The 12,779-nt window shown below is 46.1% G+C and overlaps 1 protein-coding gene across 7 annotated transcripts; it reads left to right on the top strand.

Annotated features, from left to right (window-relative positions):
• The first annotated feature begins 394 nt into the window (after nt 1-394).
• CARD9 (caspase recruitment domain family member 9) lies at nt 395-12,503 on the top strand. 7 transcript variants are annotated; one of them, XM_074891628.1, is made up of 13 exons: nt 395-1,835; nt 3,672-3,895; nt 4,976-5,113; nt 5,550-5,875; nt 6,283-6,462; nt 6,660-6,812; nt 7,312-7,437; nt 7,560-7,751; nt 8,301-8,342; nt 8,962-9,007; nt 10,409-10,479; nt 11,218-11,300; nt 12,164-12,503. In XM_074891628.1, the coding sequence occupies exons 2-13, from the start codon at nt 3,712-3,714 to the stop codon at nt 12,270-12,272; spliced, it is 1,650 nt and encodes a 549-aa protein (XP_074747729.1). In that variant the 5' UTR covers nt 395-1,835; nt 3,672-3,711; the 3' UTR covers nt 12,273-12,503. The 7 variants fall into 7 exon arrangements, 5 of the variants coding, with proteins under 5 accessions (XP_074747729.1, XP_074747730.1, XP_074747731.1 ...); XM_074891629.1 differs by having other exon boundaries at nt 12,176-12,503; XM_074891630.1 differs by having other exon boundaries at nt 11,218-11,312; nt 12,176-12,287.
• Nucleotides 12,504-12,779: the final 276 nt, after the last annotated feature.

Below are 12,779 nucleotides of genomic sequence, written 5' to 3' on the forward strand. Positions count from 1 at the left end.
CATGAAAACCAGGGAGAGTGTGGAAAATGAATATGCATGTGGCTAAAACTGCAGGATTGAATTAGGCTTGGATTCCTTCTTGATTCTTCCACAGCCTGCCCCATACAGACATTAGCAAATCACTTAAGAAAAACTTGTTTCTTCATTCATAAACCAGTGATTTCTTTCTTACAGAGAGGTGCGAGGCTAGCTGAGTCAAAGTTGATAAAATCTAGTGGGAAAGTGCTGCAGACAGCTTCATTCTACTGTGCTGGCTCAGCTTCCCGAGAGCGTAGTGGTGAGTTTAGAGCACTGAGAGTTGCAACTCTTCTACGAGGGCCCTTTAGGTGGGGGCAGGGGGACAGTGGGTACCAATGTTGCTGTAATTGGGTGTCAAGACATTGTGGAGCAAAAGGAATGATTTTTAAGTGGCTTTCCTCTTACAGTGTACTCTGTTTTCTGTAAGCTGGTATAGATAACTTTTTTCCAAGAAATTCAGATGTGACAGCAGCTTTGCCATACAGTTCTGTGTGCTGTTCACCACAGGGCTGTTACCGTGAGGCACTGGTAGTAAATGTGATCTGTGCTCTAAATGATTGTTGTCCTTTGATATGCCCCTGTAATCTTACTGCTTTAGAAAAACTTTGTATAACTATAAGAAGCAGCTGTCTGTGTTCTTTTTCAGGATTAAACTGATCTGGTACTATAGAACAAAAACTGCTGAGGCTAGCTTGGTCAATTAGCAGACATTCTGATTACCTTCAGCAAGGGCACAGCTAATAGAGGTATTGTATCTTTTTTTAGTGGAAAGCTAATTTAATGCCTAACAAGAAGCACAAGCTTAAAGAATCTCAGAGCATCTCTGCCCTACTCCTAATGATAACATGGAGAAACTCTCCAGAAACTTAGAAAGCAGAACAAAGAGTGGAGTGGGAAGCTAATGGGAAAATGTGTCATGCTGCCATGGTATCAGAGCGTGTATGTTCTTGAGACTTTTTTAAAACAGACTGTTAGTGAGTTCTTGTTGCAGCTACAGTTCTAGGACTGTGGGAAGGCGGGGAGGCAGTCAAAGGTATGATGTTGATGCTTCACATAATCACAATGCTGCTTGCTGTGCTGCTCCTTTAATTACTGTTAGAGCCACAGCCTGTAATTTGGGAATCGTGGGTTATGTTCCTTGCTTTGCCAAGACTTGACTCCCTTTCCCTCAAAATACTGAGTTGTCATAATTATGCTTGAAGCTTAAGGACATCCAAAATTAGAGGCATCATTATAGAAATCATCCTTTTCAGCTGAACTCTAAACCAAAAGAGATTCTTGCTGCCACCTGCTTTCCTGTATAAAGATGTTAACAGCTGAAAGGCCATTTGAAGAGCCTCCTTCTTCTCTGTAGCTCGTTTTGTCCCCCGAAATCAGCTGGACCAGACCTGTGCCTGTGACCTTCACTCTTTTTAGTCTTTCTGACCACTACACAAATAAACTTTCTGGACCCTAGATGGTAATTTAGTATTACAGATTGGAAAACAAAGCCAGAATGAGTCTAAAATCACCGCATATGTAATGCTGCTGACTTGCAATGCAACTAACATTTTTCTCCTCTCCCCCGTCACCCATTCAGGCTTCCCCTTTTTTGTAAAAAACTTTTTTTTTTCCTTCCCTTCCCTTTCCTGTCTCAGAGTATAGCTGAGTAGTTTCCCCTTTTCTCAAGCCAGTTTTGCTCCTGGAATGATCTTTGCTCTAGCTAGAACATAAAGAAGGGAGGCTGCATCCATGACAAGTTTTCTCGGAGACAGGACACAGACGAGTGTTGCTAGACCAGAGAGGAAACAAGGACGCTTCTGACTGCACAGGCTCAGGTTGGTCCATGTAATGCAGAATGGTTTATGTTAACAGGGAAGAAACTTTTGGTTTACAGCTCTGAGGTAAGGATGCGGTGTTTATCAATAGGGGAATGCATTTCCTGTAATCTGGGGCTTGTTTGTCAGGCAGAGCAGAGTATTTTTTCCGTGACAAGTAATGACTAATTCTGTGTCAGTCCAGCTCGTTAAAGTTAACTGACAATGTAATGTGTAACAAATATGTGCTGAAGAGTTTCGGAGTCTTTCTCTGCGCTGGAGCAGAAAAGTGGTGAAGGTTTGAGATGACCTTGAAGAGAAATGCAGTAAGATGTGTGTGAGATCCCAGCCCCTGTATAGCTGCTGACGGTCAGAACTCTGCCCCCAAACAAGATGACTGAAAACATGAATACAAAGGTTTCTGGCAGCCTTCCTGAGCCCCTGGAAATGGCAATGGCTACTGCCCTCAACTCATACATGTGTTATAAGCATAGTAATTAATGACTGGGATTTCAGAAAGTACTCGTTATGGAACAGTCTGACCACAAAAAGGCAAAGAAATAAAATAATGCCAGTTTCTCACTCGAAAGGCAAAGAAGCCTGGGTACAGAAGTGTTGGGTTTTCTGCATCTGTTTACCTGCACACTTACAGGCTGAGAAGGAGTTTTTCTGATGCTGTGGGTAACAGCAGGCTCTTGTCAGGAAGCAGGTAACTAGTAACCTCAGCATACAGCTGAGCACTGCTGCAAGCTCCCACCAAACAAACACACGGAGGCACTCTTCATCAGTGGGAGGCTTCCGTGGTGCCTCTGGCTGGGCCACGCAGGTTGGTGTTTGTCAGAACAAATTGCTGAAGCTGCACAGGTGGAATCTGTGAGGTGGATGTGAGAGGCAGCTGACCTCATGGTTGCCTGATGTGTGATTTGTACCTCTGTGTTCACAGGGAAAATTGTATACATCTGGGTGTTCCCTCTTTGGACATGGATGCAGAAAACCAGCTTTTGTAGGATTACAGCTGAATGCAGTTAAGGCTGTTGCCATCGGGGGTTTTCACAGAGCTTTTGTGGGTGTTAGATTTAGTGACTGTGTGGTCAGGCAGAATACAGGGATCTCAAATGCTGGGAGATGGAGAAGGAAGAGTGAACTGTTCATAAAGCAGAGAAAACAGCTAATTAGGAGAGCTTTAGAGATGTTTTCACTTCTTCAGAGGATGCTTAGTGTTAAATTGGAAAGTTGCAGTTGGCCATCAGCTTACTCCGTGTTGTGTTCCACCCTTGTTTGTATTATTTATGGGGATTAAAGATTTAATTCTAAGCATAGCTGAGCATCTGGAGAACCCGTGGTGAAGTCAGTGAGATTTAACAGCACTTTCTTGAGGTACACTGTTGGGAATCTAGAGTTGGTTGGATTTTCCTCTATTCATGGGGCTCTCAATGACTTGCCCACTGTCAGTGGACCTGTTGCTAAATAGTTTCACTCTCCTCTTGCAGTGAGATCTGGGAGGTGTTCAGCTGGTTGGAGGGAGATCATCAAGCTTTGGTGACTTCTGTTTTCTCAGAATTTGGTGCTAGCTCTCCTTCACATCTGTGTCAGCAGCACTGGTGCTAGTCTCACAGCTGCTGGTGTCTTGGTTTGGTACTGCACTGTTCTTTCAGGTATGACTGTAGCGTATCACCGTGTTCTGCAGGTGATTTGCAAACGCTGAGTCCAAGACTACTTGAGAGATGTGTTCCTGTATCTAAAAGACACTTTTCTATTCTCAGCCTGTTAACATACTCGGTTTCCCCACACCCACCCCCGCACTACTCTGGGAATCTTAGAGTCTGCTTGTTTGTTTTCTGTTTTTGTTTTTTCAAGACAGGACAACGCTGCTCACTAATACTTTTCACTCACCAACATGTTGGAAGAAGATGATGATGAGACATGTTGGAATAACCTGGAGAACTTCCGGGTGAAGCTGATCTCTGTGATAGATCCTTCCCGTATAACGCCCTATCTTCGCCAGTGCAAAGTGCTCAGCCACGATGATGAGGAACAAGTTCTTAATGACCCCAGCCTGGTCATGCGCAAACGGAAGGCAGGTGGGTGACGTGCAGGTTGGAGCAGAGTGCTAACAGACTGGGCCTGAAGGAACACGTCGCTTCTAGTTACCGTCTGCCCTTGTTTGGACACAAACGTTGTAGGCACTGCTCTGCAGCCCCTTTCCCCAGCACATTGCTGTGAGGAGAGGAGGAATGGAGATGGCTCTGTCGATGCATTCCTGAGCTGGGGAAGGGTAATGGGAGCACAGAGGGTGTGTGGCCTTGTGGTGTTCTGGATCTCTAGATTAGCGTAAAGGAGGGAGTTGCTTGGGTTTGACCCACAAGATTATTCTTGTGTAAGTTTTGCAGGGGGAGATTTCCAAGATTAATTCAGCGTGTATTGTCCCTTGTTCCTATATTCTGGTGTTTGAAGGAACGCTGGCAGCACATTAAGTAAACTCTTTGTGACTGTTCTATACAGTGCTGGTCTTGTTCCAACTAGAGAGAATGACAGAATTCATTATGCTATTAATACATCTTTTGGATTGGATTAACTCTTATTGATAAACTACTGAGGGTCGTTGAAAAAATTTTATTTTCCCTGTTTTCCAGATTGGGAAACTGCAGAACACAGAAAAGAAGCCCCGTGGGCTTGATTTGGTACAGAGTGTTTCTAGACAAAGTGGAAAACTGAGATCAAAGTCTTTTTAGTCCAGGGTCTCTTAGGCTTGTCCCTCCTACCTCTCTTGTTATGTGCAGTGTTCTTACACTAGTGCTCCTTTTTTCCCATATTTGCCTCCAGTATTTGGAAGTGAAGCCTCGAGCTGCAGAAACTGTCACGGTGCTTTGTTTTAACTTACCTTTTCTGGAATTATCAGCAGGATAACATAAAGTGCTCTTCTGAGATCTGCTTTTTGCACCCACCGTAGTAGGAGCTAGGTACAGGCGTTAAGCTTTTAACTGTTCCTTCACAGTTAAATACTTTTGTATAGTTACTGGGGAATGTCTTAGGATTGGCCGGGGGATTTGATCCCAGGGACTTTAATCTCCATGTGGAGAAGGTGGAGCAATATTTTGTTATGTTAGAAATAGGTAGAGAGATAAATAAATTAATAGAATATCCCGTTGCTATTTATTCAGGTGTTCTTCTGGACATTCTTCAGCGAACGGGACACAAGGGCTTTGAGGCATTTCTGGAGAGTCTTGAGCTTTATTATCCACAGCTGTATAAGAAAATAACTGGCAAGGAGCCCAGCAGGGTTTTCTCTATGATTATAGGTAATGTTTATGTTCTGAAAAAACAGCTCTTTGCTTGATGTTGCTGTGCAAGTTAAGGGGGGATTCACCTCCGCTTTTACCTCTCCCCAGCTTTGGTGCACAGAGACAGGAGTGTTCCCTGGCTTGCTCCCTGTCTGCTTCAGAAGGGTTCTGGCAGGAATGGCCCTGCTGTCTGGTGTCACAGACTAGACCTGGGAGGGTGGCAGAGGAAGCAGAAGCATTAATTCTTCCTTCGGCCTGTTCTGTCAGTGACACCGTGGTGTAGAAAGGCCCAGAGCAGGGGGGAAACGGCGGGGATAGTTTGGTCACGCGCGTCGTCAGGGCTTGTGTGTCGTGACGATCACGATCTGCTTTGATAAGTGGGTGGGAACCTGTGCTGTCTGTGTGTCTGGGGAGCAGACAGGACAGCGGTGGCTGACGCCTGCCCACCAAACAGACACTGCTGGGGAATCTGGCCTGAGCCAGCTCCTGATGAACGAGATCATGAAGCTGCAGAGCACCGTGCAGGAGGAGCGGCGGAAGGCCCAGGAGCTCACGGTGTGGCTGCACACCAAAGAGGACACGATCAAAGAGATGTGGGTGAGGGACAGCCTGCTCCGCAAGCACCAAGAGCGGGCGCAGAAGATGAAGGAGGAGAGGGACAGCCTGAGCAAGGAGCTGCGGAAGTGCAAGGACGAGAACTACAACCTGGCAATGAGCTACGCCAAACAGAGCGAGGAGAAGAGTGCTGCCCTCATGAAGAATCGGGACCTGATCCTAGAGGTCAGTCACCTTTTTCTAAAGCTTCCCCCTTCTTACCTGATCCCTGGACGGCTGTGCTGTGCACCAGACTTTGCCCAAGATGGTCTGGACCAGTCCAGCATGAGGTTCTGTGCATCTTCTCTAGCAGGTGGCATGTCTTGGTGGTCCCTAGCTCAGCCCAGTAGGCCCATGTATGACAAGTTATGCTGTGAAGAATTATCAGTCTTCCCCTCATTAAGACTAAGCCCTCTCACAAGAGAAACATGTTGTATCCATTTAGCACACAGGCAGGCCTCTGGTCCCCAGAGCACCGGGCGTCCTGAGGAGAACAAAGCTGGGGAGAAACTTGCCCTATGTTTGTCTGGGGAATGGAGTGAGAACTGCTTTTGCAGGCCGGAGTTACTGATGAGCTGTGAACTTTCTTGTAGATCGATCACTTGAAGCACAGCCTCATGAAGGCTGAGGATGACTGCAAGCTGGAACGTAAGCACACGATGAAACTGAAACACGCCATAGAGCAGCGTCCAAGCCATGAAGTGATGTGGGAGATCCAGCAGGAGAAGGAGTTGCTCTTGGCCAAGAACCAGGAGCTGGAGAACACTCTCCAGGTTGGTGGGGGTGGTTGGATATGGACTCCTGACAAGTGATTATTTGTAGCAGCCAGGCCAGCGATGGGGCTGCACTGAAGATTGTGTGGGTCAGCTGTGGTCCTGTTCTCCCAAGTCAAATAGAGCACACAGGACTGTGGGAAGAGCATTAATATGAAGTTAGATGGTTGCTGTATCTCACTTTTTTTTTTGTCCAGCAGGTTGCCAGGGAACAGAGTTTGGAGAAGAGCCTCTCCAATGAGACTCTAGAGAATGACTGTAGCCAGATACTAGAAGAACGCCAGGAGCTGATGAACACCATTTACAGCCTTCGCAAGGAGCTGCGGCAAGCCGAGGTGCTCCATGACAAAGTATGTGATACACTGCAAATTCCTGCTGAGGGTCAGGGGGTAAGCCAGGCAGATGAAGCATCTGCAGTGCCTCTCCTGTGGAGCAGGGGAGTTACTCAGCAGCAATCCTTGCTGCTCCTACTCTAGGAGTTATAGTTTGTTGTCTGCATTATAGTTTGTTGAAAAAAGGCACACTAATATTGTAGCATTCTGTGTCTGTGGCATTAACTGTTACCTGTTAATGCCTGTGTTAATTAACAGTCCCTACCTCAGCCTGGAGGATAATGGGAGCTTTTATCATGATTGACAGCTCAGGTACTCATAAATCCATCATGTTAGCAGTCCTCCTAGTTGTGTTGACCAACCTTCTGGTTGGCCTTGCTCCAACTGGCCAGTCTGGCTGAACTTTGACATTGTACTGAGGTCTGGCCATAGCAGTCTGTGGCTGTGAGCAAGAAGTGGTGAGAGTCTAGCTCAGGCTCTGCCCACAAGCAGGGTGCTTTTGACCTTTTCTCCACAGTATGCAGAGGAAAAAGAGATGCTTGAACTACAGTGCACATCTCTGAGGAAGGACTCCCAGATGTATAAAAAACGGATTGAAGCTGTCTTGCAGCAGATGGAGGAAGTGGCTTCAGAAAGAGACCAGGTGATAAAACGTTCCTCTCAGAGCTGCTGCTAATCCCTGCTTCACTCTTTGGAGCAGGCAGATACTGTAACCCTGAGTGTACTGTTGTGTGACGTGCCACAACACATTGTCCCTTACGCCAGGCACTCCTGACCCGAGAACAGTTCTATATGCAGTACTCCAAGAACCTGGTTGAGAGGGACGCTCACCGCAAGCAGATTCGGGAACTGGGGGAGCGATGTGACGAAATGCAGCTGCAGCTCTTCCAAAAGGAGAGTCAGTTACTGGCTACTGAAGCCAAGCTGAAAAGGTTGCAACTGGAGCTGCCCACACCGGTACGCCTGCAGGCTTGTCATCTGTGGGGTGGGTTGGGGAGCTGAGTGTGGGGCCAGAGTGGGGCTAGTCCGAGGCCTTTGCACCGAACCAGTTTGAATCCGGCAGGCAGGGCCAGCTGTCTGGGTAGCCATTTCCATGCAAATGCTGAGTTTAGAAAAATAACAGACTTGGTGGTTCCTGTTACCTCACTCTTGTTCTGGGCATGGATAAACTGGACTGATGCAGGCTGAGGCTTTCTGTGTTTGTGCCTGGAGCATGTCCAGAAATGATGTCCACTAGAGTGAACTTATTTAGAGACCATATATAAGCCATTTGGATGAAATTGGGAGCAGGGTGTAAGGGTGCTAAGGCTTCTGGGCCTAAATTAGATACAGGCGCTTTTAATTAATGTGGCATCTTGTGTACTTTCTCCAAGTGGTCAGGCAGGAGTGTAGGAGGGAGAAAGTCCACACTTCTCTGTTTTCTGGAGCTTTCAGTCTCTTGTATATTCCCTTACTACCAATTTCTTGCTTATGAGGAATGATTAATTTATACTGGGTTTGTTTCAGACCTCTGACCTGGATGATACCTCCTCCAGAGATTCCCAGGAAGTGAGTAGGGTGCCTTGTTTACCTTTTACTTTCTTCTGGGATGGTTTCAAATTCCCTCCTGCACAGTTCCCTAAGTAAGAGCAGTCTTCAATCCATGGCTCAGACTCATTTCAGTGATACCAAAAAGAACAGAGGCCAAAAAACAGACCAGTGACGGAATATCCCCATGTCCTGAGATTTTGAAGTGTGGGACACAGTTATAGCGTTAATCAGCAGGATTCGCTGAGTCTGAGCAAATTGGGGGAATTGAATTATTTTGTGTTGTTTCTAATTGTCTCTCCTGTGGGAGAAAAGGCAAAAATAAGCCTTACCCTGGGGACGTCTGTTGTAAAGAGTTTTTACTTAGTTCATAACTGCAGTGTGGAAGCGATTGTCATGTTGTCTGGAGGCTAAAAGTATAAATGAGGCCAAAGGAACTGGATCTATTCATGGAGGATAAATCCATGGGTAGATCTGTAACTTCTGGCTCAGTCTGCTGTTCTGCTGACAGCAAGGTGCACTAAGGAAAGGTTTGTTCTACGCATGTTCTGTTTCTTATATTCCTCCATCTGTTCCTAGCTACTGTGTGAGACAGAGTAAGGGGCAGTTCTCATGTTCTTGCTTTGTTTCTGTCCCATAGCTTACTCTTCACAGTCATCTAGATGAAGATACAGAACCGACTAAAAGTAAGGCTTTTCTTGGGAAAACATAGAGTAGAATTTGTACAGTGTTTCAGAGGGACGGGAAAAGATATTCCTGGGTTTTACTTTTAGTGACGAACAGGTAGTCTGACTGGCGACTCAGTTTGTGAGAAATGCTTCTCAGTGGGGTGTGCTTGGCACTCTGAGCAAAACCTCCTTGAGATGACTCAGAACAGGTACCCATAAATCAAGGCATCTGCCATACCACCATCTTTCTTGCCTATAAAAAGCAGGACATGTCCCAGATGCTGGGAACAGTGAATGCTTGTAAAGCTTTTTTGAGAGACAAAAGCTCCACGGGCTGACCTTTTACTACATGGTCTCTGAGAGGGTCTTTCATATAGCTGAATGACATGGGAAAAGTGGTATCATTAGACCATCCTAGGACCTCGAGTCTTTTTTTTTTTTTTTTTTTTGAGACAATCTGTCTACTGAATTTTCCAGGAAAAACCACCTGGTACATGGTGCTTCCCCCCTCCTCCCCCCAAACTCTTCTTGCATCTGTGGCAGAGCTGAGAACAGAGCAAACATCCTTCCACTTCAGCTGGACCACGTGGCTTTCTCCAGGGATTTTTCCCTCCCCTCTTCCCTTTTATGTTGCAGGCTATTTTCACAAAAGCAGAACCATGTAGTTAACGCTGTCACTGGTTCTGTTTCTGTAGCATCCCCAGTGGAAATGATTCAGCAGTGTGGAAAGGAATTAATAGGCTCCTCTAAGAACTTGAAATTCTCTTTCAAAACACGTTGAGAAAGGAAGCAAACTAGCACAGTAGAAGAAACTTTCTGTTCTGATCTCCTAGAAGATCTAAATGATCTCTTTATTCATTGAGATGGGAGATTTTTCACAAAAGCTACACAACACCGATCCAAAAAGCCTTTTATTATTGTATCTTGCTCAGTTCAAAAACATGTGTCACGATACCTGATCGCTGCATAAGGAGATTCACTAAAATATGGTCTGAACTGCCTTAGATGCACAACTTGTTGGGGAACAGGGACAAATTATGGTTAAAATAATGATTAACATGATTTCTTGTGGTGACCTCTAACATGATTTTTTTTTTTTTTAAACAATACTAAACAGAGGTGCTGCTTTGCAGAGGTTTGTTCATAAGCAGAAACTAGAAAGCTGATGTCTCTGAGCCTGAGGGGAACTCCATCACCCTAAGCAAGAATCAGGGCTCAAGTAAAATGAGAAGTGACTCGTGCATTGATCACAGGGCTGAATCCTGAACGTCTTGAGGCTTGGTTTCAGTTCTGCTGTTGTCTCTGTGTAGTACTGGGCAGCTGTGACATTACAACTATTGCTATTTGACAAACTGGTGGAGGGAGAAGTTACTTCGCAATGGTAACTATGAGTAAAGTTGGGATTTTTCCTTTTCTTAGAAGATTGCCCTGAAGGACAAAACCAGCAATTCAGCACTCGAGAGAGCAGTCTGCCTCCAAAGTCACCCAGTGTAAGAGAATCTTTGTGGGCTCTTCTTTACTGTGACTGGGGTTTGTGATCTTTAACGTTCTTGTTAATGATGGATTTACCAGCTTTGAGAAGCATGTAAGCAGCTACTGCTTTTCCAAAATCTGAGCACTTTGTGCAAAATTTAACCTCCAAAAAGGGTGAGCTCTGAACAGCAGAACACTTAAGGGTGCATTTCTCCATCTGTGCCTAGAAACCTCTTCTAATTACTTCCTGGCCTTCATCTCTGGGTATGGATGTTTTCCAGTTTAATTGTCTGCAGTATTACTGCCGGTACAGGAAACAGAATCCCAAGTTTACAAATGGGAGAGAATAAAGATGGTAAAACCATGTGAAGCAGGTGTATTACAGAAATGCACATGCTGTACTTCATTCTGCAGGCCCAAGCAGCTGCAGGAAGCTAGCTGTGTGCAGTGGACTGCTTTCCTGGATGCAGGTTTTGGTAGTGAACACTGTTCTCGGTCATCTGAAGGCATAGGTTCATGCTGGGTTTTTTTCTCCTTCATTTAAATATAAACTGATTCATTGCACAAACAAGTCAGGAGAAATGATCAAGTTTATTTGGGTGGTCTGCAGCCTTTTACCCCGCAGAGGCCAGCTGCAGTACATCAGCCTCAAAACGAGCCACCTTTGCAGCACAGGTTTGCGCTACCTGGTGCTAACATTGATCTGATCTTCAGAAGAATCAAGTTCCTCTTTGTGTGGATTTTTTTTTTTCCAGTTCAAGGAGTGTGGTTTAGCCAATGAGGAACTGGCAGAAAAGGAGCGGAGGAGGATGAAGGACTGCTTTGAGCGTTACCGAAGGTCTGGACTTTAGTAAGCAGGACTAATGTAGACATACCCATGTGACTTAACTGATTAGCTTGTTGTATGTATTTCCTCTTTTCTGTCCCTCCCCTGTTCCCAACCTTGATTCATGGAGGGTATAAATTCCTTACAGATCTTATCTTCAGAGGCTCATGCTTCTAGCTGAACTGGTTGAGACTCCTGTTTTAGTACCAGAGGTAGCCAAGATAGCAATGATCGCCTTTGCTCTTGATAATGCAGATGGTTCTACAGCAGGCAGTGGAGGGCGCTCCAAAAAATTGCTAGTTTGATAAATTTGATCAATTTCTCCCATGTAAGTGAAATCTGACATTCACTATCCATCTGCCATACTTCTGACATTCAAGACCAAGCTCCCAGGACTGTGAATGGGAGCGGATTTCCACCCTCTGTCCTCTTTGAATGCTCTTCTTTGAAATGCCCAGTGTCTTCACTGATTGCTGCCTTTATGGAGCAGAGAGCGATGAAAACCGTGTAAAACAGGGAGCTGAGTTCTAGCATTAGCCAGAAGTGCTCGTAATGGCACTGTAAACTACTCTTCCAGCTGTTGACAATTCTATTTTATATAAAGAAAGGACTCGGGGTAGGATTTCTTGGCTTCTTCAACTGAATATCAACAATACACCACACTTCAAGAAATGTAAGAATGTCTTCAATTTAGACAAATTCTCTTTAGTCTGTGCTTGCTACCAGTCCATGGCTTTGTTGGGTGTGTGAGCAAACCATCGCGTTCAGTTAAACGCTGAGTGGATTGATACATACTCAACCTCCGCACTGAACTGCCCAAAGCATTCAAACACTACTTGTTTGCAGAAAATATCTTCTAAAAATGAAACGTCTAGTCTTGTTTTCAGAAAAAGAGCACTGCGAAGGGTACTGAAGGACCGACACCACGAGGCGGACTGGGAGAACACCACTGGCAGCGACAACACCGACACTGAAGGCTCCTGAGAGCGGGAGCGACCTGCGAGGGAAACACCCGCCTGGTCTGGGGCCTGCCCTGGCCTCTCTCTTCCTCCATCCATGGACTACTTCGAGTTTAATACCATCTAAACAAACATTTCTGAAAAGTTAAATATGAGACAGTATTTTTTTGCTCTGGCATTCCCTCATCCACCTCTGTCTTAGAAATGCACTGATGTGAGAGGTGTGCAGTGCACAAATAAAACAGGATTAAATCTTTGTGGGTCCGAAGCCCTGAGGCTGGGTGTGAGGCACTTGCCCTGCGCCCCACAGGGCCCAGGCTGAGCTGCTCTTTCCCTGAAGGCAGGACCCTGGTGTGATGCCCCCGCAGACGGGGAGGCCCTGCTGCTATGGGGCGCTGGAGAATTCTCGGCCTTCACCGGGATGCACCCGCCGGTCCCAGCGACCGGGGGTGCTGCTCGGTTCCTGGCGTCAGGCCTCCTGCGGTGGGGCGGGCGGGGCCGGCCGCCGCCCGCACCCGACATGGCCGCCGCC

This window comes from Strix uralensis, chromosome 21 (assembly GCF_047716275.1).
Source record: "Strix uralensis isolate ZFMK-TIS-50842 chromosome 21, bStrUra1, whole genome shotgun sequence".
Classification (NCBI taxonomy): Eukaryota; Metazoa; Chordata; class Aves; order Strigiformes; family Strigidae; genus Strix; species Strix uralensis.

Excerpts from the sequence above, each read along its gene's own strand:
- CARD9 (XM_074891627.1), top strand. The coding sequence starts at position 3,712 with ATGTTGGAAGAAGATGATGATGAGACATGTTGGAATAACCTGGAGAAC. Across the intron at positions 6,463-6,662 it reads AGCTGGAGAACACTCTCCAG|GTTGCCAGGGAACAGAGTTT; the intron begins GTTGGTGGGGGT and ends TTTGTCCAGCAG. Across the intron at positions 6,813-7,311 it reads CCGAGGTGCTCCATGACAAA|TATGCAGAGGAAAAAGAGAT; the intron begins GTATGTGATACA and ends TTTTCTCCACAG.